General features: G+C 43.9%; 1 protein-coding gene across 3 annotated transcripts in view; it reads left to right on the top strand.

Moving 5' to 3' along the window:
* LOC138648769 (inactive hydroxysteroid dehydrogenase-like protein 1) overlaps nt 1-8,027 on the top strand; it is a 103,984-nt gene extending 95,957 nt beyond the window's left edge. For all 3 annotated transcript variants that reach the window (XM_069738650.1, XM_069738651.1, XM_069738649.1), the window contains one exon: nt 7,757-8,027. In XM_069738650.1, the coding sequence (XP_069594751.1) occupies nt 7,757-7,861 (105 nt within the window). In that variant the 3' untranslated portion in view covers nt 7,862-8,027. The remainder of the gene's footprint in view (nt 1-7,756) is intronic.
* Nucleotides 8,028-25,915: the final 17,888 nt, after the last annotated feature.

Here is a 25,915-nt window from a genome sequence, read left to right as displayed (position 1 = left end):
AGCATACCCCACCCATGAAGCAAGCTACACTGCCTGTTTGCCTAACTACTATTTTGTAACGGCATCTAGCCCAGGAAATCCTTTTGGGCCTAGTAGAATTTGGTGCTACTCAGCAGAGTACCCCACCCATGAAGCAAGCTACAGCGCCTTCTTTCTCAATCTAACCCCTCGGCTCTGGGGTGGCCACTCTCCCTCCAGCTCTCTCCTTCTCACAGGTAGACTACCGCGTGTTTTCACACTGTGGCAAATCTTTTGGGCCCAAGCATAAGAAGTCGTCGAGGTAATGGATAATATGTGCCGCCTTACAAACGTCCATGACGACACATTCGAGGAAGCAACTAAACGCCTCAAATAGTGAGCAGGATATGGAGCACCCCATGGGCAAACAGCGATCTATGTAGTATGCTCCTTCACAGAAGCAGCCCAATGGGAGGACACTATTCGGAGGCACAGATAGTAACCGGAACGCCCCCTCAATTTCTGTTTTGGCCATTAGGGTGCCCCTTACCAACTTCTTGACCCGCCTGATTGCCTCGTCAAAGGAGGTACAGTATATAGTACTGTACTTGGTTCCGCGTCGATGTTGTCGTTTACTGACGTGCCCCTTGGATATGACTAATGGTGGATTAGTCTGAATGTATTGGGTTCATTTTTTGGCACAACTCCCAACGGGGGTACCACTACGTCTTCTAAGGAAAGTGTTCTGAATGGACCCGCCGCCATTCTACCTAAAGATATTTATTTTTTTATTTTTTTTGTCAAGACGCCTGGATGTTGGTAGAGTGAGTTTACATTTTTACTCCAGCCTTTCTTGATTTTAGAAGGGCATGACATGCCTATATCTGTGTCTCCTCCTCCTTTTACTCCTCCAACTCTTTTCTTTTCGCATGACTATATGTAGTTGTGACTTTTCCATGTGTTTGTTGTGTCTTCTGAGCAGTTTGTCAGCTTTTGGACACCTTTTAAGGTGTTTTCTATGTGTTTGTTTGTGTTTGCCTGCCATTGGTTTCAATAGGGTTCGACGGTGTTCGTCGAACGTTCGATGAACATTTTGTCGAACACGTCCCTGTTCGACAAACCGAACCGAACCCGAACACTAGAGAGGTGGCTCAACACTACTTATGACCATATGATATTTCAGTTTTTAATGAATTTGCAAAAATTTCTACATTTCTATTTTTTTCAGTCAAGATTGGGTGCAGAGTGTACATTAATGAGAAAAAAATGAACTTTTTTGAATTTACCAAATAGCTGCAATGAAACAGAGTGAAAAATTTAAAGGGGTCTGAATACTTTCCGCCCCCACTGTAAGTAAAATACTGACCAAATACTGAACGTGTGAATGTGGCCTAAAATTATAATTATACTGTGAATGGCAGCTGTGATCACTTTCTCGTCACATTAATTGACAGCTCACTCTGCATAGATACACTGCAGAGTTCTGGGGAGTGATTACAGCCACTACTCACAGTAGTAGTAGTGAGTAATGACTAGTCGCTTCGCTCCGGGTAAGTCCCCATGACTGAGAGCTGGTGGTTCCTGGGAGGATAACAGTTCACTATTTACCTGCAGACTAAACCTATAAGTGCAGGTAAATAGCGTTTTTGCATGACAGGTTCCCTTTAACCCCTTAACGGCCGCCGATACGCCTTTTAACGGCGGCCGCTAAGGGTACTTAAACCACAGCGCCGTTAATTAACGGCGCTGTGGAAAAAGTAAATAGCGCCCCCCAGAGTCGGATTTTCTCCGGGGTCTCGGCTGCCGGGGGTAGCCGAGACCCCAGAGAACATGATTCCGGGGTTTTTTAACCGACCCCGCTTTTGCGATCGCCGGTAATTAACCGTTTACCGGCGATCGCAAAAAAAAAAAGCGATTTCTTTTTAATTTCTCTGTCCTCCGATGTGATCACACATCAGAGGACAGAGAAATGGGGTCCCAGGTAGCCCCCCAATACTTACCTGTCTCCCCCGGTGCTCCTCGTGGCTCCCGGTGGGCGCCACCATCTTCAAAATGGCCAGCCGACCCCGGGAGAATCTTTGGGGTCTTGGCTGCCGGGGGTAGCCGAGACCCCAAAGAACATGATCGGGGTCGGTTTTACCGACCCTTGTTTTGCGATCGCCGGTAATTAACTGTTTACCGGCGACCGAAAAAAAAAAGCAAAGTGTCATTCTCTGTCCTCTGATGTGATCGCACATCAGAGGACAGAGAAATAGGGGGATTCTGGGACCCTATCATACTTACCGGTGTCCCTGGGTCCTCCTGCTGCTCCTCCTGGCCGCCGGCGTCTTCTGGGGAAAAGAAAATGGCGGGCGCATGCGCAGAGCGCCTGCCATCTGTCTCCATCTGCCGGCCGGCAGGAGAAAGCAGTTGGGGCTAAAATTAGGGCTAGGGTTAGGGCTAGGGTTAGGGCTAGGGTTAGGGCTAGGGCTAGAGTAAGGGCTAAATTTAGGGTTAGGGTTGAGGCTAAATTTAGGGTTAGGGTTGGGGCTAAGTTTAGGGTTAGGGTTGGCGCTAAATTTAGGGTTAGGCTTCTTTCACACTTACGTCGGTACGGGGCCGTCGCAATGCGTCGGCCCGACATACCGACATACGTTGTGAAAATTGTGCACAATGTGGGCAGCGGATGTAGTTTTTCAACGCATCCGCTGCCCAATCTATGACCTGGGGAGGAGGGGGCGGAGTTACGGCCACGCATGCGCGGTAAGAACGTTTTTTTGTGCTGACGGCCCGCCAAAACACAACTGATCCAGTGCACGACGGACGCGACGTGTGGCCATCCGTCACAATCCGTCGGCAAAACAAGTCTATGGGCAAAAAACGCATCCTGCGGGCACATTTGCAGGATCCGTTTCTTGTCCAAAACGACGGATTGGGGTTGGTATTAGGGTTAGGGTTGGCATTAGGGTTACGCTTGGGATTAGGGTTAGGTTTGGGATTAGGGTTAAGGTTAGGGTTGGGATTAGGGGTAGGGGTGTATTGGGATTAGGGTTAGGTTTGAGGTTAGGGTTGAGATTAGGATTAGGGGTGTGTTGGATTTAGGGTTTTGATTAGGGTTATTGTTAGGGTTGACATTAGGGTTGTTTTGGGGTAAGGGTTGTGATTATCGTTAGGGTTAGTGATTAGGATTATGGATCAGGTTGGGATTAGAGTTAGGGGTGTGTTGGGGTTAGGGTTGGAGCTAGAATTGGGGGGTTTCCACTGTTTAGGTACATCAGGGGGTCTCCAAACACGACAGCCAATTTTTAGCTCAAAAAGTCAAATGGTGCTCCCTCCCTTCTGAGCTCTGCCGTGCGCCCAAACAGTGGGTTACCCCCACATATGGGGCATCAGCGTACTCGGGATAAATTGGACAACAACTTCTGGGGTCCAATTTCTCTTGTTACCCTTGTGAAAATAAAAACTTGGGGGCTACAAAATCTTTTTTGTGGAAAAAAAAATAAAATATATTTTTATGACTCTGCATTATAAACTTCTGTGAAGCATTTGGGCATTCAAAGTTCTCACCACACATCTATATAAGTTCCTTGGGGGGTCTAGTTTCCAAAACGGGGTCACTTGTCGGGGGTTACTACTGTTTAGGTACATCAGGGGCTCTGCAAACGCAACAAAATGCCCACAGGCCATTCTATCTAAGTCTGCATTCCAAAACGGCGCTCCTTCCCTTCCGAGCTCTTCCGTGCGCCCAAACAGTGGTTTACCCCCACATATGGGGCATCAGCGTACTCAGGATAAATTGGACAACAACTTCTGGGGTCCAATTTCTCCTGTTACCCTCGTGAAAATAAAAACTTGGGGGCTACAAAATCTTTTTTGTGGAAAAAAAAAAAAATTTATTTTTATGACTCTGCATTATAAACTTCTGTGAAGCATTTGGGCATTCAAAGTTCTCACCACACATCTATATAAGTTCCTTGGGGGGTCTAGTTTCCAAAACGGGGTCACTTGTGGGGGGTTACTACTGTTTAGGTACATCAGGGGCTCTGCAAACGCAACATAACGCCCACAGGCCATTCTATCTAAGTCTGCATTCCAAAACGGCGCTCCTTCCCTTCCGAGCTCTTCCGTGCGCCCAAACAGTGGTTTACCCCCACATATGGGGCATCAGCGTACTCAGGATAAATTGAACAACAACTTTAGTGGTCCAATTTCTCCTGTTACCCTTGTGAAAATAAAAACTTGGGGGCTACAATATCTTTTTTGTGGAAAAAAAAATATTTTTTATTTTCACGACTCTGCATTCTAAACTTCTGTGAAGCACTTGGGCATTCAAAGTTCTCACCACACATCTAGGTAAGTTCCTTGGGGGTCTAGTTTCCAAAATGGGGTCACTTGTGGAGGGTTTCTACTGGTTAGGTACATCAGGGGCTCTGCAAACGCAACATAACGCCCGCAGACCATTCTATCAAAGTCTGCATTCCAAAACGGCGCTCCTTCCTTCCGACCTCTGCCGTGCGCCCAAACAGTGGTTTACCCCCACATATGGGGTACCAGCATACTCAGGACAAATTGGACAACAACTTTTGGGGTCCAATTTCTCTTGTTACCCTTGTGAAAATAAAAACTTGGGAGCTAAAAAATCTTTTTTTGTGGAAAAAAAAAAACCTTTTTTATTTTCACGACTCATTATAAACTTCTGTGAAGCACTTGGGCATTCAAAGTTATCACCACACATCTAGATAAGTTCCATGGGGGGTCTAGTTTCCAAAATGGGGTCACTTGGGGATTTCTACTGTTTAGGCACATCAGGGGCTCTCCAAACGCGACATGGCGTCCGATCTCAATTCCAGACAATGCTACATTGAAAAAGTAAAACGGCACTCCTTCTCTTCCAAGCTCTGCGGTGCGCCCAAACAGTGGTTTACCCCCACATATTGGGTATCGACGTATTCAGGAGAAATCGCACAACAACTTTTGTGGTCTAATTTCTCCTGTTACCCTTGTGAAAATAAGAATTTGTGGGCGAAAAGATCATTTTTGTGTAAACAAAAGCGATTTTTTTATTTTCACGGCTCTACGTTATAAACTTCTGTGAAGCAGTTGGGGGTTCAAAGTGCTCACCACACATCTAGATAAGTTCCTTAAGGGGTCTAGTTTCCAAAATGGTGTCACTTGTGGGGAGTTTCCACTGTTTAGGCACATCAGGGGCTCTCTAAACGTGACATGGCGTCCGATCTCAATTCCAGCCAATTCTGCATTGAAAAAGTCAAACGGCGCTCCTTCACTTCCAAGTTCTGTGGTGCGCCCAAACAGTGGTTTACCCCCACATATGGGGTATTGGCGTATTGAGGAGAAATTGCATAACAAAATTTATGGTTACATTTCTGTTTTTACACATGTGAAAATAAAAAAAATGGTTCTGAATTAAGATGTTTGCAAAAAAAAGTTAAATGTTCATTTTTTCCTTCCACATTGTTTCAGTTCCTGTGAAGCACGTAAAGGGTTAATAAACTTCTGGAATGTGGTTTTGAGAACCTTGAGGGGTGTAGTTTTTAGAATGGTGTCACACTTCGTTATTTTCTATCATATAGACCCCTCAAAATGACTTCAAATGTGATGTGGTCCCTAAAAAAAAATGGTGTTGTAAAAATGAGGAATTGCTGGTCAACTTTTAACCCTTATAACTCCCTAACAAAAAAAAATTTTGTTTCCAAAATTGTGCTGATGTAAAGTAGACATGTAGGAAATGTTATTTATTAACTATTTATCGTGACATATCTCTCGGATTTAAGGGCATAAAAATACAAAGTTTGAAAATTGCAAAATTTTAAAAATTTTCGCCATATTTCCTTTTTTTTGATAAATAATCGCAAGTAATATCGAAGAAATGTTACCACTAACATGAAGTACAATATGTCACGAAAAAACAATCTCAGAATCAGCAGGATCTGTTACAGCGTTCCAGAGTTATAACCTCATAAAGTGACAGTGGTCAGAATTGTAAAAATTGGCTCGGTCATTAAGTACCAAATTGGCTCTGTCACTAAGGGGTTAAAGTAAAAGGACCCGGCAATGTTTTTTTTTTTGTTGTCATTTTTACATCCCCTTTTTCCTCCTCGTTTTTCAAGAGCCCTAACTAATATTTGCGCCAACATAGCCATTTTTTTTTTTTGGGGGGGGGGAGGAGGAGGATGAGAGGGGAAGGGACAAGTTATAATTTTGAGTAACACCTTTAATTTTATCACACAATGTACTGGAAAAATATTTAAAAAAAATATCAAAAAGTGAGGTAAAATTGCAAGTCTGACATAGTTGTGGGGTTTTGTTTTACGGCGCCAATTGTCTTGAAAAAAATCACCTGGTATCATGATTCACCCTGTCAGTATAATTACGCCAATACCAAGCTTAGATAGATTTTTATTATTTAAGTTAAAACAAATTTGGAGAAGCGCAAACAAAGACTTTTTGCTTCTGTAACCATGTTCTGAGATCCTTAATGTTTTCATGTTTCTGTCGATTGAGTTGTGTGAGGTCTTATTATTGATCTCTTTTTAGTGTAGATACAACATTTTAATCACTTCTTAAAGCATGTTTTTCTACAGAGCTGTGGCAAATGAAAAAACCTAATTTGGGGGTTTTGATTTTTTCTCTTTACAGTGTTAGCCAATCAGTTTGATTAGTTTTACATATTAATATATCTGACTTTTACAGACACAACAATACCACATATGTGTATTTTAGAATTTAAAAAAAAAAATCTTTCTTTTTAATAAGAAAAGTGAGATGATTCGATTTTTTTTTTCAATTTGTTATTAACCCGTTAGTGACAGAGCCAATTTGGTACTTATTGACCAAGTCAATTTTAACAATTCTGACCACTGTCACTTTGAGGTTATAGCTCTAGAACACTTCAAGTTATCCCATTGATTCTGAGGTTGTTTTTTCGAGACATATTGTAAATCATGTTAGTGGTAAAAATTTCTTCGATATAACTTCCTTTCATTTATGAAAAAAAACTGAAATTTGGTAAAAAGTTTGAAAATTGTGCAATTTTCAAACTTTTAATTTTTGTACCCTTATATCAGAGAGTGATGGCACATCAAATAAAGTTTTTGTTTGTTTTTTCTTATTTTCTCTTTTTAGTCCCCTGAAGGAACTTGAACCTGTCATAATCTTGAACTGTATATTGCAATACAACTTTATTGCAATATGTAGTAAAAATCTTGGTTTCCTGTGAACTCCATCCACAGACTATTAGGAGTACTATTATGGCAGTCATGGGGGTCTTCAACAGACTCCCACCTGTCATAGCAGAACATGGGCACCCTGTGTTCACATCGCAGGTGGGAAGGGTGCTTTACATTCCACTGTCACAGATTGAAAACAGAGCTAAAAATCCTCTCCTTTCTCAAGAACAGAGGAATCTTATAGTGTACAGCTCTGTGCCTGCAGTCTGAGTTGCCGGTTATGTAAGTAAGGAGTGTGCGCCACCTGGTCTATGCTTTACAACCTGCTTGGGCCGCTCTGAAGCTGGCAGGACCTCTGGATCTAGCCTCAGTCGTGCAGTGGTATCTGAGCTCTGTGAGTGCCAAAACTCTCCTCTGCCAAATGCAAACTCACCAGTATGATAAGTGGGGGTCCAGTTAATAGATTTGACATTAGGGATCAAGAGCTTTAAGTACATCATAACGCTGGAGTTTTTTTCTTCTGAGTGTGGTCTAGGTTGAAGTAGGATATGAGGATGAGGTATTGTAAAACATTATATAGACATTATCTTATCTATAACAAAGCACATTAATTTTATTAATCCTTATTTTAGATGTTTATAGCACGCCAGATGCCAGAATGCTTTTGGATACTTGCATGGATCTACATAAACAAAAAGTGCAGAGCGGAGTACCTATCCAGAGAAAAGCGCAACTGAGGAAATCTTCATCTAAGCACATTCTTCAGAGAATATGACAACAGTTAAATATAATGTAGGATGTTGAAAAAGCCTGGTCAGTACTGTTGGAATAATTCATTCATGTTAAAAAAAAAATGTTTTATGCCGTGTAGTTTATGATAATAAAAAACATGACTTTACTAAATTCTAGTTTTTTTATTTGTGGAAATAATATTTTTTTTCAACTGCCTGACAATGTGTTGCAGTAAAAGACAGAGCATTCGCAAGAGTTTTCCCTTTTCCAATCTTTTGGGAAAAAAAAGAACTGAACAAAGTGTCTGCGTAAGGTCGTACCTTCACTGCACATGTGGAAAACATTTAAGAAATTTGAGGATGCCCCAGAAAATTCACATTTCCAGAAAATTTTCAAGCAAGCAACAGTTAAGACTCTAAAAGTGTCGGCTAGTATGTTACATCTTCTAATTCATGATGAACAATTAGAAAAAGGCTGAATAAGTATGGCTTTTTTAATGTTTTACAAGCTTTTGACACCATGTCTAAACTTTGTAAAGTTGCAAATTGAGTAAACCACAAGAATTATTGAACAATATACTTTGAACAGATGTGGCTATAATGCCCAGTTCCACATTTAGCTCAAATCAAAGACATATTACAATCAAATAAGGTGGTGGAAGGGTGATGATTTGGGTTTGTTCTGCAACCACAAGATCTGGGAACCTTGAAGTCATTAAATCGACCCAGACCCTCTCTGTATACCAAAGTATTCTAGAGCCCAATGTGAGGCCAGCTATTCAAAAGTTGAATCTTTGCATAAACTGAGCCATGCAATAGAACAATGATCCCAAGCACATGAGCAAATTTACATTAGAATGGCTAAAAAAATAAAAGAATTAATATGTTTCAATAGCCCAGTCAAAATCCAGACCTCAACCTCATTGAAATGGTGTGGTAGAACTTGAAGTGAGATGTAAGTAATGGAGGAGATATGGGTTGGGTAAATCCAATATCAATGGACTCCTCTGTAAGTCATAATTAAAGTAGAAAGAAGCTGACAGTTTCTAGAAGAGCAAACTCTTACTGTGTACACTTAGGGTACCGTCACACTATACCATTTAGATCGCTACGACGGTACGATTCGTGACGTTCCAGCGATATCGTTACGATATCGCTGTGTCTGACACGCAGCAGCGATCAGGGATCCTGCTGAGAATCGTACGTCGTAGCAGATCGTATGGAACTTTCTTTCATCGCTGGATCTCCCGCTGTCATCGCTAGATCGGTGTGTGTGACACCGATCTAGCGATCTAGCGATGCGATCCAGCGATGCGTTCGCTTGTAACCAGGGTAAACATCGGGTAACTAAGGGCAGGGCCGCGCTTAGTTACCCAATGTTTACCCTGGTTACAAGCGTAAAACTAAAAAAAAAAAAAACAGCACATACTTACATTCTGGTGTCCGTCAGGTCCCTTGCCGTCTGCTTCCCGCACTCACTGACTGCCGGCCGTAAAGTGAAAGCAGAGCACAGCGGTGACGTGCTTTCACTTTCACTTTACGGCCGGCAGTCACAGTGCGGGAAGCAGACTGCAAGGGACCTGACGGACACCAGATGTAAGTATGTGCTGTTTTGTTTTTTTTTAGTTTTACGCTTGTAACCAGGGTAAACATGGGGTTACTAAGCGCGGTCCTGCGCTTAGTTACCCGATGTTTACCCTGGTTACCCAGGGACCTCGGCATCGTTGGTCGCTGGAGAGCTGTCTGTGTGACAGCTCCCCAGCGACCACACTACGATTTACCTACGATCACGGCCAGGTCATATCGCTGGTCATGATCGTAGGTAAATCGTATAGTGTGACGGTACCTTAACTGTGTACTTCCTCAGTAGCAAATAGATGATGCATCAAAGGATAAGATAATTTCCCCTAAGGCAGACAAGACGTTTCCACTCATACCAGAGACATCATATGGTAGAAATGGAAACGCCATATTTCCCTGCCATATCGATAATAATCTGATATCAAAGCTATCCGCCATAATAATCTGATATCAACACCTCTGTTGGTCCTGCCTTGGGAAACCACATATATGTTATACCCACCCAAATTATGAATATATATATCGTAGAGGTTTTTAGTGTGTCTATCATGATGAAAGCATACTTGGAAATATGGCAGTCAAATTGTACCACTAGGAGATTCCTGAGAGAAAACTGTTGTGAATTCTGCATTTGGGCTCCCTCCGGTGGTTGTAGGTGGTAATGCAGTTGTCCCTGGGTTGCAGTCCTGGTCAGGTGTATCTGCTGATTGCAGTTTTGACTGGGGTATTTAGGTGTGCAGGATTCATTAGTCCTTGCCAGTTGTCCATGGTTGTTGGGAGGTGTTGGACCTCTGTCTGGTTCCTCCTGCCTTGCTGCCAAATCAGCAAAGATAAGTGTCTGGTTTTGTTTCTGTGGCACACATGCTGTGTGCTTTTTAATTCAGTGCTATTCATTGGTTTTTTCTTGTCCAGCTTAGATTATGTCAGTATTTACTCAGTCTTGTTGGATTCTCAGGAGTTGCAGATATACGTTCCACTTCTTTAGTTAGATGGTGGAATTTTTTGTATTATCTGCTGTGGATAATTTTTAAGGATTTTAATACTGACCGCTTAGTATTCTGTCCTATCCTTTCCTATTTAGCTAGTGTGGCCTCTTTTGCTAAATTCTGTTTTCTGCCTGCGTGTGTCTTTCCTCTCCTACTCACAGTCAATATTCGTGGGGGGCTGCCTATCCTTTGGGGTTCTGCTCTGAGGCAAGGTAGAATTCCTATTTCCATCTATAGGGGTATTTAGTCCTCCGACTGTGTCGAGGTGTCTAGGGTTTGTTAGGCACACCCCACAGCTACTTCTAGTTGCGGTGTTAGTTCAGGATTTGCGGTCAGTACAGTTACCACCTACTCCAGAAAAAGTTTCATGCGGCTCCAAGGTCACCGGATCATAACAGTACAACTGGCCAATAATTAGTTAAATGCATCTCAGAAGAAAGGAAGAAAGGTGTTGAGCCATTTTTTTTTCTGCAGTCTGCTTTGTCTTCTCTTCCCTCTTTTTCTATAGGTGGCTGAGGAGTCTTCTGCTAGCATGGATGTTCAGGAATTAGCTTCTCGTGTAGACCAGCTTGCTGCTAGGGTACAGGGTATTTCTGATTATATTGTTCAGACTCCTGTTTTAGAACCGAAGATTCCTACTCCTGATTTGTTTTTTGGTGACAGGTCCAAATTTTTGAGTTTTAAAAACAACTGTAAACTGTTTTTTGCTCTGAGACCTCGATCCTCCGGTGATTCCATTCAGCAGGTTAAAATCGTCATCTCCCTGCTGCGTTGCGATCCGCAGGATTGGGCGTTTTCCCTGGAATCTGGGAATCCGGCTTTGCTTAATGTAGACTCCTTTTTTCAGGCTTTAGGATTATTATATGATGAACCTAATTCTGTGGATCAAGCTGAGAAGACCTTGTTGGCCCTGTCTCAGGGTCAAGAGGCGGCAGAATTGTATTGTCAGAAATTCAGAAAATGGTCTGTGTTGACTAAATGGAATAATGATGCTTTGGCGGCAATTTTCAGAAAGGGTCTTTCTGAATCCGTTAAAGATGTTATGGTGGAGTTTCCCACGCCTTCCGGTCTGAGTGATTCTATGTCTCTGGCCATTCAGATTGACCGGCGCTTGCGGGAGCGCAGAACTGTGCGCGCTGTGGCGTTGTACTCAGAGCACATTCCTGAGCCAATGCAGTGTGATAGGATTCTGTCTAGAATGGAACGACAAGGATTCAGACGTCAGAATAGGTTGTGTTATTATTGTGGCGACGCTTCTTATGTCATTTCAGTCTGCCCTAAGCGGACAAAGAGGATCGTTAGTTCATTTACCATCAGCACTGTACAACCTAAATTTCTGTTATCTGTGTCCTTGATCTGCTCATTGTCATCATTTTCTGTCATGGCGTTTGTGGATTCAGGCGCCGCCTTGAACTTAATGGACTTTGAGATTGCCAGGCGTTGTGGTTTTCCCTTGCAGCCTTTGCAGAACCCTATTCCTTTAAGGGGCATTGATGCTACACCCTTGGCTAAAAATAAGCCCCAGTTTTGGACACAGGTGACCATGCGCATGGCGCCAGCCCATCAGGAAGATTTTCGATTTCTGGTGTTGCATAATTTGCATGATGCTATCGTGCTGGGTTTTCCGCGGTTGCAGGTACATAGTCCTGTGTTGGATTGGAAGTCCATGTCTGTGACTAGTTGGGGTTGTCAGGGGGTTCATAATGATGTTCCTTTGATGTCAATCTCCTCTTCTGAAATTCCAGAGTTTTTGTCTGATTTTCAGGATGTATTCGATGAGCCCAAGTCCAGCTTCCTTCCACCGCACAGGGATTGCGATTGTGCGATTGACTTGATTCCAGGCTGTAAGTTTCCTAAGGGTCGACTTTTCAACCTGTCTGTGCCTGAACACACCGCCATGCGGAGCTATATTAAGGAGTCTTTGGAGAAAGGGCATATTCGGCCATCTTCTTCACCGTTGGGAGCGGGATTCTTTTTTGTTGCTAAAAAAGATGGCTCCTTGAGACCCTGTATTGATTATCGCCTCTTGAATAAGATCACGGTCAAGTTTCAATACCCTTTACCTTTGCTTACCGATTTATTTGCTAGGATTAAGGGAGCTAGTTGGTTTACTAAGATTGACCTTCGGGGGGCATATAATCTTGTTCATATTAAGAAGGGTGATGAATGCCATTTTGAATACCTTGTGATGCCATTCGGGCTCACTAATGCTCCATCTGTTTTTCAGTCCTTCATGCATGATATCTTCCGGACTTATATTGATAAGTTCTTGATTGTATATTTGGATGATATTTTGATTTTTTCCGATGATTGGGAGTCTCATGTGGAACAGGTCAGGATGGTATTTCAGATCCTTCGTGACAATGCCCTGTTTGTGAAAGGGTCTAAGTGTCTCTTTGGGGTGCAGAAGGTTTCTTTTTTGGGCTTCATTTTTTCTCCCTCGTCTATAGAGATGGATCCGGTTAAGGTTCAGGCCATTCATGATTGGATTCAGCCCACATCCGTGAAGAGTCTTCAGACATTTTTGGGTTTTGCAAATTTTTATCGCCGTTTCATTTCTAATTTTTCCAGCGTGGTTAAACCCTTGACCGATTTGACGAAGAAAGGCGCTGATGTGGCGAATTGGTCCTCTGCGGCTGTCTCTGCCTTTCAGGAGCTTAAACGTCGATTTACTTCTGCTCCGGTGTTGCACCAACCGGATGTTTCTCTTCCGTTTCAGGTTGAGGTTGACACTTCTGAGATTGGGGCAGGGGCCGTTTTGTCTCAGAGGGATCCTGTTAGTTCCTTAATGAAACCGTGTGCCTCCTTTTCCCGTAAGTTTTCGCCTGCTGAACGCAATTATGATGTCGGCAATCGGGAGTTGTTGGTAATGAAGTGGGCGTTTGAGGAGTGGCGACATTGGCTTGAGGGAGCTAAGCATCGTTTTGTGGTCTTGACCGATCATAAGAATTTTATTTACCTCGAGTCTGCCAAATGGCTGAATCCTAGACAGGCTCCATGGCCCTTGTTTTTTTCCCGTTTTGATTTCGTGGTCTCGTACCTTCCGGGTTCTAAGAACATTAATTCCCTCTCTAGGAGTTTTTTGCCTGAGTCTCCTGAGGTCTTGGAACCGGTCGGTATTCTGAAAGAAGGGGTGGTCCTTTCTGCCATTTCCCCTGATTTACGACGGGTTCTTCAGGAATTTCAGGCTGACAGACCTGACCGCTGTCCTGTGGGGAAACTGTTTGTTCCTGACAGATGGACTAGTAGAGTGATTTCTGAGGTTCACTGTTCCGTGTTGGCTGGTCATCCTGGCATTTTTGGTACCAGAGACTTGGTTGGTAGGTCCTTTGGTGGCCTTCTTTGTCGCGTGATGTGCGTTCTTTTGTGCAGTCCTGTGGGACTTGTGCGCGGGCCAAGCCTTTTTGTTCCCGTGCTAGTGGGTTGCTTTTGCCATTGCCGGTCCCAGAGAGGCCCTGGACGCATATTTCTATGGATTTTATTTCTGATCTTCCGGTTTCCCACAGGATGTCGGTTATCTGGGTTGTTTGTGACCGGTTTTATAAGATGGTTCATTTGGTGCCTTTGCCTAAATTGCCTTCCTCTTCGGATTTGGTTACGTTGTTTTTTCGTTGGTTCGTTTGCATGGTATTCCGGAGAATATTGTGTCCGACAGAGGTTCCCAGTTTGTTCCTAGGTTTTGGCGGGCCTTTTGTGCTAGGTTGGGCATTGATTTGTCTTTTTCTTCTGCGTTTCATCCTCAGACAAATGGTCAGACCAAGCGAACTAATCAGACTTTGGAGACTTATTTGAGATGCTTTGTGTCTGCTGATCAGGATGATTGGGTGGCTTTCTTGCCATTGGCTGAGTTTGCCCTTAATAATCGGGCTAGTTCGGCTACTTTGGTTTCGCCTTTCTTTTGTAATTTTGGTTTTCATCCTCATTTTTCTTCTGGGCAGGTTGAGCCTTCTGACTGTCCTGGTGTGGATTCTGTGGTTGACAGGTTGCAGCAGATTTGGGCTCATGTAGTGGACAATTTGGTGTTGTCTCAGGAGGAGGCTCAACGTTTTGCTAACCGTCGTCGGTGTGTTGGTTCCCGGCTTCGGGTTGGGGATCTGGTCTGGTTGTCTTCCCGTCATGTTCCTATGAAGGTTTCTTCTCCTAAGTTTAAGCCTCGGTTTATTGGTCCTTACAGGATTTCTGAGATTATTAATCCGGTGTCTTTTCGACTGGCGCTTCCGGCTTCTTTTGCGATCCATAATGTCTTCCATAGATCTTTATTGCGGAAATATGTGGAGCCCGTTGTTCCCTCTGTTGATCCTCCGGCCCCTGTGTTGGTTGATGGGGCGTTGGGATATGTTGTTGAGAAGATTTTGGATTCCCGTTTTTCGAGGCGGAGGCTTCAGTACCTTGTCAAATGGAAAGGTTATGGCCAGGAGGATAATTCTTGGGTTTTTGCCTCTGATGTCCATGCCGCTGATTTGGTTCGTGCCTTTCATCTGACTCATCCTGATCGGCCTGGGGGCTCCGGTGAGGGTTTGGTGACCCCTCCTCAAGGGGGGGTACTGTTGTTAATTCTGCTTTTGGGCTCCCTCCGGTGGTTGTAGGTGGTAATGCAGTTGTCTGTGGGCTGCAATCCTGGTCAGGTGTATCTGCTGATTGCAATTCTGACTGGGGTATTTAGGTTTGCAGGATTCATTAGTTTGGTTTTTGGAAGGTGTTGGACCTCTGTCTGGTTTCTCCTGCTTAGCTGCCAATTCAGCAAAGATAAGTGTCTGGTTTTTTTTCTTTGGCACACATGCTGTGTGCTGGATTTTTGATTGTAATTCTGCTCTGTGTGTAGGATTCTCTGGAGTTGCAGATATACGTTCCACGTCTTTAGTTAGATGGAGGAATTTTTTTGTATAATCTGCTGTGGATATTTTTGGAAGGGTTTTAATACTGACCACACAGTATTCTGTCCTATCCTTTCCTATTTTAGCTAGAGTGGCCTCTTTTGCTAAATCCTGTTTTCTGCCTGCGTGTGTCTTTCCTCTCCTACTCACAGTCAATATTCGTGGGGGGCTGCCTATCCTTTGGGGTTCTGCTCTGAGGCAAGATATTATTCCTATTTCTATCTATAGGGGTATTTAGTCCTCCGGCTGTGACGAGGTGTCTAGGGTTTGTTAGACACACCCCACGGCTACTTCTAGTTGCGGTGTTAGATCAGGATTTGCGGTCAGTACAGTTACCACCTACTCCAGTGAAAGTTATTCATGCGGCTCCAAGGTCACCGGATCATAACAAAGGCCCTCCTTTATGTCTAACACAGGATGTATTGAGTCCATTATTTTTGGCAGTTCTTGCTTTCTTCATAAATTTCACTGAAATTTCATATTTTTTAATAAAAACAATCAATTTGTTTTACTTAAAAGTGTTATTTTTTTAAATCCTTTTTTAAATTTTAGTAAAAATAAAATAAAAAAACAACAATATACCATATCTGTCCGTTGTTGTGTCCCACGCTGTAATCCATGTCTGGGCGCAAAATCGTTTTCAACCTGGACGGTGCCAAGATACGACCGTCCCAGCTGAAAACCACTGGTGAATGAGCTGCTGAGAGTGCAGCATCATTCACCAGTGGTGACATCATCGAGGCTGGGCTGAACTGCGGTGACCTCAGGACCGTGGGAAAATGCCGATGATGATGTCACCGCAGGTAAATGATGCTGCGCTCTCAGCAGCTCATTCACCAGTGGTTTTCAGCCTTGACGGTCGCATCTGGATGGACACACACACACACGGACACAGATATCTCTGGTACCGTTTTTTTCCAGTACTGGTAATAAACTGACGTGTGAAACCAGCCTAACATAATATCTATATATGGTATCATTAAAAACTTCGGCTCAGTGGGCTATGTTTGGTATCTGCTCACTTGTACTGACCTGGAGAATCATATTGCCAGGTCAGTTTTACTATACAATGAACATGTGAACATGGTAAATAAAAAATTGTTGAATTGAACTTTTTTTTGCAATTTCAACTCACTTGGAATATTTTCCTGCTTTCCAGTGCATCACATGTAAAAATTAATGGTGTCATTCAAAAGGTACAATATGTTCCACAAAAAAAACAAGCCATCATTTGGCTATGTGCACGGAAAAAATAAAAAAGTTATGACTCTTGAAAGAATAGGAATAAAAAATGAAAATGAAAGAAAAATAAATTGTCCGCAATGGGAATGGGTTAAAATAAGCACAAATGAAAAACACTAGTGATGAGCAAGTGTACTCGTTGCCCTGGTTTTCCCGAGCAGGCTCGGGTGGTCTCTGAGTATTTGTGACTGCTCGGAGATTTAGTTTTCATTGCCTCAGCTGCATGATTTAAAGCTGATAGACAGCCTGAATACATGTGGGGATTCCCTAGCAACCAGGCAACCCCCACATGTACTCAGGCTGGCTATCAGCCGTAAATCATGCAGCTGAGGCAATGAAAGCTAAATCACCGAGCAGTCACAAATACTCAGAGACCACCTGAGCGTGCTCTGGAAAACCCGAGGAACTAGTACACTCGCTCATCACTAAAAAACACCAAAAGGTAGACAAAAAAAGCACAAATGAAATGATGAATCAGGCCCACTTTTTTGTCCTTGCAAATGGTCCAAAATTTAGGTGTGGCATATTGGCAGATTTATACCAGATTATATTCGGTATACAGTGGGGAAAAAAAAGTTCTCCCATTTAAAAAGATGAGAGAGGCCTGTTATTGACTTCATAGGTAGACCACAACTGCGAGAGTCAAAATTGAGAAAAAAAATCCAGAAAATCACTTTGTCTGATTTGGCAAGATTTATTTTTCAAATTATGGTGGAAAATAAGTATTTGGTCATTAACAAAAGTTCATCTCAATATTTTGTTACATATCCTATGTTGGCAATGACAGAGATCCAACATTTTATGTGAGTCTTCACAAGGTTGGCACACACTGTTGGTGGTATGTTGGCCCATTCCTCCATGCAGATCTCCTCTAGAGCAGTGATGTTTTGGGCCTGTCGCTGGGCAACACAGACTTTCAACTCCCTCCAAAGGTTTTCTATGGGGTTGAGATCTGAAGACTGGGTAGACCACTCCAGGACCTTCATATGCTTCTTACAAAGCCACTCCTTTGTTGCCCTGTACCTTTTGCATGTCTAAATGTTGCATACAGAAATGTGGAATCCTTTCTTGAGAAAATCCCTTCTACATTTTTTTGCACATATTTGACAGCACAAATTCCAGCTACATCTAAATGAAATTTTCCAGACATTGGAGACTGCAGAAAATAAACAAAATAATTAACTGGTCGATATACCTACCCTAAAGGGATTTGTGTACACTATGCAAAAAACAACCTGTAAGCATAAAACCTAATAAAATTAAAAAGACTCCTTACTCCCGAGTCCCAATGTAAATTCCCTTGCCTATCCAACACTCACATGGTTTCTCTGAACATTTGTAGACATCACTTTTTGGGCATTGTTTCTACAATCAGTCATTGATTGCATATCTTAAAGAGTCATATGGAAATGAAGACCAGAAGACCAGCCGGGAAGAAATGGGGCAATGGTGGTGAGGTTAGAGTGGAATTAAAGGGAACCTGTCATTTATATTAATGCTGCCCGGACATTGTCCAATATGAGGCAAGGGCATGCTGGGCTGTTGTTATTGTGATTGACACTGCAGCTGTCCAATCTAGCTGGGCCTGCAGGGTCTTCCAGGTGTAACCCGTTTTGGGTGATTACCTGGTTATTTAAACTGGTTGGCTATTATCAGAGCTTGCAATTGTTGGACTTGCTCAAGTGGTGTGTTTGCTCTGTGCTCTGAGTTTGTATATATTGATCTTTGTTGCCAACGTTGGATTTTCCATGCCTTGGCTACTCTTTTACTTTAGCCCTTTAGACTGTGAAGCACAAGAACTTTCTGATGATTATCTATTTGTCTTATCCCTTTGGCTTTGGCGAACCCTCCCAGCTTTTGAAATCGGACCCCTTGATTCCCCGCCTCATGGCTGTGAGCAGTGACTCCGCATCAAACTATGCATGTGCGTTTGTGGTATGTGTCTATTATAACTAATCTATATATAGTTCTTCTATGCTGTAGAGCTTATTTTACCTGTTTTATTTTTAAACCTACAAAATTAGTAGCACCAGCACAAATAATAACACACAACCATGAGACAAAATGTGCAAACACTCTTTGAACACACGACAAATTACATTGTGTTGTTCTTTATGTACTACAAAAACCAGGCCAAAACGCAGAAGAAGTGAGAAATTAAGTTAACCCTTCTGCTTTCATAGAAATAAAGATAGTAACTAGCAGCCATATTCTGCTAATTAAATTTGTTTGATTGAATGTTCAACAGCAAACATGACTACTTCTATAAAAGCAGAAGTTTGGGCATTTTGCTGGTCTAGAGCATTTGGGTGTGTAAGCCCCAATGTAACCTGAAAGATGAGAAATAAAGGTTATATTATACTCACTCAGGGGCGGTCCCGGGGCGGTCCGGTCCGATGGGCGTCGCGGTCCGATACAGCACCTCCTATCTTCATACGATGACATCCTCTTCTTGCCGCGGCTCCTGCACAGGTGTAGTTTGTCTGCCTGTTGAGGGCAGAGAAAAGAACTGCAGTGTGCAGGCATCGGGCCTTTCTGACCTTTCCTGGCACCTGCGCACTGCAGTACTTTGCTCTGCCCTCAACAGGGCAGACAAAGTATGCCTATGCCAAAGCCGCGACAAGAAGAGGATGTGATCATATGAAGATAGGAGGCGCTGCGCCGGACCGCGATGCCCATCGGACCCGGACCACAGCATGACAGCCCCTGGGTGAGTATAATATAACCTTTATTTCTCATCTTTCAGGTTACATCGAGGGCTTATCTACAGCATTACAGAATGCTGTAGATAAGTCCCTGATGCCGGTGGCCGCAGCTCATATACGATTTTGGGGGTGACAGACTCCCTTTAATCAGGTAATGCTACGTGATCTCATCACTATTCTCCCCCTTATCTGTGATGCTAGACTGAAGGGCACTTGGTAAATCTAAAAATAGGTTACATGCCTCTTTATAAAGAGACTCAGAGAAAGAGAAACAGAGAGAAACAGCCAGAGATTCTGGCAAGACATCCATACATCCAAAAGGACCAGAGACAGGACAGCAGCCATTTTACATCATGACTCCACCATGAGGGACATGGATCTATCATTCTACATGAAACAGCCTAGGTTTTTTTTTCTCCAGTGGAAGAATACAGATCTGCTCCATTGACCAACATGAACCATGAATAAGTCTAAGGAGCCCGGTTGGTACTCTTCAGGATCTCAGCACAGAACTGCTTCATTGACCATTACTGAAACCTTAGAGACATCTTAAATCATTCAGGTTAGGATAATCGGTTCACCTGGCCACATACCTCACTGTTATCGGTTAGCTTTCTAAGCTTGCCGTTACCTCCTCGCTGTGGGGGCTTGCCAAAAGCGGAGAGCCACTGGTGGGGGTATGCAACACTGGAAGCAGCTCTAATCCCGGCGAGTCAGCACAAGGGTGAGGCTCTGTAATTTGCACCATCTTGGGTATTTGCTGGGACTTTTATGTATGCTATTGTGTGTTGGTGGTTCAATAAATTAGTGCCACACTGTTTTACCCTCACCCTGTGCTGTCTGAGTAGCGTTCTGCCCATAGGGAGAGAGTAGGTATTCAGTGGTATAAGCCCTGGTCCATGCAGTCTCTCTAAAGACAGCCGGATCCACGGATGAGAGCACTCACTGACCCTCATGTCTCCACAAATATACTTTCAACAAACGTAGCTATAAATGTCCAATTCCACACTTAGCTCAAATCAAAGACGTCTTACAATCCAAGGAAATACTCCATGCAGGGAGGGGGAAAGAAAAGCATGGGCATGGCAGGTGATATGAGCACAAACAGGTATGCTGAGGGAGGTAAAGGGGGGAATAGGATAACAACTGTTCATTAAGATCAACTTATCAGTCTGACGGCTTCCTGACTGCAGAGTCGTAGGTTCAGATGGTGGTGCCAACGTGGATAGCACATGTTGAATCCAGTGTCGTCCTGCAGGAGTTGATGATCCTGTTCCTGGTGGTGACGTAGAGTCCTCGTTGTCTTGCACAGGGTCTAGGGTCCGGGATTCAGGTTGAGGAGCGAAGACCAGACCTCAATACTGTCGGTGCTTAATGGAGCTCGGCAGAAGTATGCGGGTGAGAAATGCCACAGTTCTCGATGAGTCAATCGGTCCTTATTAGGCAGCATTAATTAAGTCAGAATTAAAGTAGAAATTAGCTGGCAGTTTCTAGAAGAGCAAACTCTTACTGTGTACTTCCTCAGTAGCAAATAGGTGCTGCATTAAAGGAGAAAATAATTTCCCCAAAGGCAAACAAGACGTCTCCACTCATACCAGATACATTACATGGCAGAAATGGAAATGCCATATTTTCCTCCATATCGAAAATAATCTGATATCAAAATGATCTGCCATAATAATCTGATATCATACACCTCTGTGGGTCCTGCCTTGGGAAACCACAGATATGTTATACCCACCCAAATTATGGCCATATCGTAGAGGTCTTTAGTGTGTCTGTCATGATGAAAATATACTTGGAAATATGGCAGTCAATTTGTACCACTAGACTAGGAGGTTCCTGAGGGAAAATATGACAAATTAGAAGTATTTATTTGCAGCCATATTTCCATGCATACAATTAGCCATCATTCTCTCACCTGACCAGGAAAGAATGACCTGACCCTTTAAAATGTCTCATCCTAAAAAACACATTGTCAGACCGCTTAGGCTACGTTCACATTAGCGTTGCGCCGCCGTGCGTCGGCGACGCAACGCGCGACGCACGCTAAAACGCGCGCAAAAACGCGCGCGTTTTGCGACGCGTGCGTCGTTTTCCGACGAAAATCGGACGCACAGAAAATGCTACATGTAGCGTTTTCTTGCGTCCGATGCTAGCGTCGGAAACGACGCACGTGGCGAAAAACGCCACGAAAACGACGCACGCGTCCCCTATGTTAAACATAGGGGCGCGTCGCCGCTGCGTCGCCGCTGCGTCGCCGGCGCAACAGCGACGCACATTGGCGGAACGCCAATGTGAACGTAGCCTTAGAGACAATGTGAATTGTAGATCTGTCCTAATTCCTGTGGCAATCTAGTCTGCAAAGACTCGCTCACCTAACTAATTTGTAAGCATTTTCTTTTTTTATCCCTTTTGATCTATACTGTTATTTTTTATTGTGCATTACTTATATAGTGCTATCTTATTCCACAGCACTTTCCAGACAGCACTGTCCCCAATGGGGCTCACAATCTAGATTCCCTATTACGATGTCTTTGGAGTATGGGAGGAAACCAGAGTACCTGGAGTAAACTCACGCAAACAGGGAGAGCATAGAGACTTCTTACAGATGTTGTCCTTGGTGGGATTTGAACCCAAGACTCGAGCTCTGCAAAGCCACAATGCTAACCACTGGGCCACCGTACAGTGCTAATCACTGAGTCACCATGCAGCATGTATTATTTTTTGCCTTATGTGAATCTCTTATTATTATTTAATCTTTTTGTGATTTTTGTAAGCACTGTACCCTTTTTTGTATGATAAATCTAAAATGTAATAGGTTTGTCCATTCTGTTCTTAAGGTACCCACAACTCTAAAGATGGAAAGTATCATCTGGTTGAGTTACTCTGTGGATGCCAGTGTGCAAGATGTGTACCTGATAAGTGGTTGAGAAGGCTGGATGATGTGTGCTGGAGGATTACTCAGTGCATGCGTCCTTGTGGAACGGCAGGTGGTGGCAGTGACAACAGTGGTGCAGATGTGAGAACTGGCGGTGGGTTGTGCTTAGCTCATTGTCATCCTATTGGGAGAAGTGAGTAAGCGAGTGAGTGTGGGAAGTAAGGAACTTCTTTACAGCTGCATCCAAGTCACAAGTACAGAGAGTGGGAGATTTTTGAAACAATGTGCATACATGAATATGTGATACCCCAGGAGTCCAGTTGCCACAGTGGCATTGCCTCCCTCCCAGGGGGTGATGCCATGCCTTGAAGCAAGAAGGGATTCTGTTATGTCTGCTAATGAAAGGTGTAATGAAGGCAATCCAGAGACACAGTGTGCCTAGCGATCAGAGCGCACACAGTGATCTGACAAATACCCAAAAACAAAAGAACGAGCTCTGAGACGTGGAAACTCTGTAGACTGCACACCTGATCCTATCCTAAACACAACTAAATGTGGCTGTGGATTGCGCCTAACAACTACCTAGGCAACTCGGCACAGCCTAAGAAACTAGCTAGCCTGAAGATAGAAAAATAGGCCTGACTTGCCCCCAGAGAAATACCCCAAAGGAAAAGGCAGCCCCCCACATATAATGACTGTGAGTAAGATGAAAAGACAAAACGTAGGGATGAAATAGATCCAGCAAAGTGGGGCCCGATAATCTTAGACAGAGCGAGGACAGTAAAGCGAACTTTGCAGTCTACAAAAAACCCTAAAGCAAAAACCACGCAAAGGGGGCAAAAAGACCCACCGTGCCGGACTAACGGCACGGCGGTACACCCTTTGCGTCTCAGAGCTTCCAGCAAAACAAAAGACAAGCTGGACAGAAAAAAAAACAAAATAGCAAAAAAGCACTTAGCTATACAGAGCAGCAGGTCACAGGAACAATCAGGAGAAGCTCAGATCCAACACTGGAACATTGACTAGGAGCAAGGATAGCAGCATCAGGTGGAGTTAAGTAACGAAGCAGCTAATGAGCTCACCAGAACACCTGAGGAAGGAAGCTCAGAAGCTGCAGTACCACTTGTGACCACAGGAGTGAATTCAGCCACAGAATTCACAACAGTACCCCCCCCCTTGAGGAGGGGTCACCGAACCCTCACCAGATCCCCCAGGCCTACCAGGATGAGCCGCATGAAAGGCACGAACAAGATCGGGAGCATGAACATCAGAGGCAAAAACCCAGGAATTATCTTCCTGAGCATAACCCTTCCATTTAACCAGATACTGGAGTTTCCGTCTAGAAACACGAGAATCCAAAATCTTCTCCACAATATACTCCAATTCCCCCTCCACCAAAACCGGGGCAGGAGGCTCAACAGATGGAACCATAGGTGCCACGTATCTCCGCAACAACGACCTATGGAATACATTATGTATGGAAAAGGAGTCTGGGAGGGTCAGACGAAAAGACACAGGATTGAGAATCTCAGAAATCCTATACGGACCAATAAAACGAGGTTTAAATTTAGGAGAGGAAACCTTCATAGGAAAATGACGAGAAGATAACTAAACCAGATCCCCAACACGAAGTCGGGGACCCACACGGCGTCTGCGATCAGCAAAAAGTTGAGCCTTCTCCTGGGACAAGGTCAAATTGTCCACTACCTGAGTCCAGATCTGCTGCAACCTGTCCACCACAGAATCCACACCAGGACAGTCCGAAGACTCAACCTGTCCTGAAGAGAAACGAGGATGGAACCCAGAATTGCAAAAAAATGGAGAAACCAAGGTAGCCGAGCTGGCCCGATTATTAAGGGCGAACTCAGCCAACGGCAAAAAGGACACCCAATCATCCTGGTCTGCAGAAACAAAACATCTCAGATATGTTTCCAAGGTCTGATTGGTTCGTTCGGTCTGGCCATTAGTCTGAGGATGGAAAGCCGAGGAAAAGGATAGGTCAATGCCCATCCTACCACAAAAGGCTCGCCAGAACCTTGAAACAAACTGGGAACCTCTGTCAGAAACAATATTCTCAGGAATGCCATGCAACCGAACCACATGCTGAAAGAACAAAGGTACCAAATCAGAGGAGGAAGGCAATTTAGCCAAGGGCACCAGATGGACCATTTTAGAAAAGCGATCACAGACCACCCAAATGACTGACATCTTTTGAGAAACGGGAAGGTCAGAAATGAAATCCATCGAAATATGTGTCCAAGGCCTCTTTGGGACCGGCAAGGGCAAAAGCAACCCACTGGCACGAGAACAGGAGGGCTTAGCCCTAGCACAAATCCCACAGGACTGCACAAAAGTACGTACATCCCGTGACAGAGATGGCCACCAGAAGGATCTAGCCACTAACTCTCTGGTACCAAAGATTCCAGGATGACCAGCCAACACCGAACAATGAAGTTCAGAGATAAGTTTATTAGTCCACCTATCAGGGACGAACAGTTTCTCCGCTGGACAACGATCAGGAATATTCGCCTGAAATTTTTGCAGCACCCGCCGCAAATCAGGGGAGATGGCAGACACAATGACTCCTTCCTTGAGGATACCCGCTGGCTCAGATAAACCCGGAGAGTCGGGCACAAAACTCCTAGACAGAGCATCCGCCTTCACATTTTTAGAGCCCGGAAGGTACGAAATCACAAAGTCGAAGCGGGCAAAAAATAACGACCAACCTGTCTAGGATTCAAGCGCTTGGCAGACTCGAGATAAGTCAAGTTCTTATGATCAGTCAATACCACCACGCGATGCTTAGCTCCTTCAAGCCAATGACGCCACTCCTCGAATGCCCACTTCATGGCCAGCAACTCTCGGTTGCCCACATCATAATTACGCTCAGCAGCTGAAAACTTCCTGGAAAAGAAAGCACATGGTTTCATCACTGAGCAATCAGAACCTCTCTGTGACAAAACCGCCCCTGCTCCAATCTCAGAAGCATCAACCTCGACCTGGAACGGAAGAGAAACATCTGGCTGACACAACACAGGGGCAGAACAAAAACGACGCTTCAACTCCTGAAAAGCTTCCACAGCAGCAGAAGACCAATTAACCAAATCAGCACCCTTCTTGGTCAAATCGGTCAATGGTTTGGCAATGCTAGAAAAATTACAGATGAAGCGACGATAAAAATTAGCAAAGCCCAGGAACTTTTGCAGACTTTTCAGAGATGTCGGCTGAATCCAATCCTGGATGGCTTGGACCTTAACTGGATCCATCTCGATAGTAGAAGGGGTAAAGATGAACCCCAAAAATGAAACTTTCTGCACACCGAAGAGACACTTTGATCCCTTCACAAACAAAGAGTTAGCACGCAGGACCTGAAAAACCATTCTGACCTGCTTCACATGAGACTCCCAATCATCTGAGAAGATCAAAATGTCATCCAAGTAAACAATCAGGAATTTATCCAGGTACTCACGGAAGATGTCATGCATAAAGTATTGAAACACTGATGGAGCATTGGCAAGTCCGAACGGCATCACTAGATACTCAAAATGACCCTCGGGCGTATTGAATGCAGTTTTCCATTCATCTCCTTGCCTGATTCTCACCAGATTATACGCACCACGAAGATCTATCTTAGTGAACCAACTAGCCCCCTTAATCCGAGCAAACAAGTCAGATAACAATGGCAAGGGATACTGAAATTTAACAGTGATCTTATTAAGAAGGCGGTAATCAATACACGGTCTCAGCGAACCATCCTTCTTGGCTACAAAGAAGAACCCTGCTCCCAGTGG

This window comes from Ranitomeya imitator, chromosome 9 (genome assembly GCF_032444005.1).
Source record: "Ranitomeya imitator isolate aRanImi1 chromosome 9, aRanImi1.pri, whole genome shotgun sequence".
NCBI classification, from domain to species: Eukaryota; Metazoa; Chordata; class Amphibia; order Anura; family Dendrobatidae; genus Ranitomeya; species Ranitomeya imitator.
This window is presented reverse-complemented; position numbering and strand designations above follow the sequence as displayed.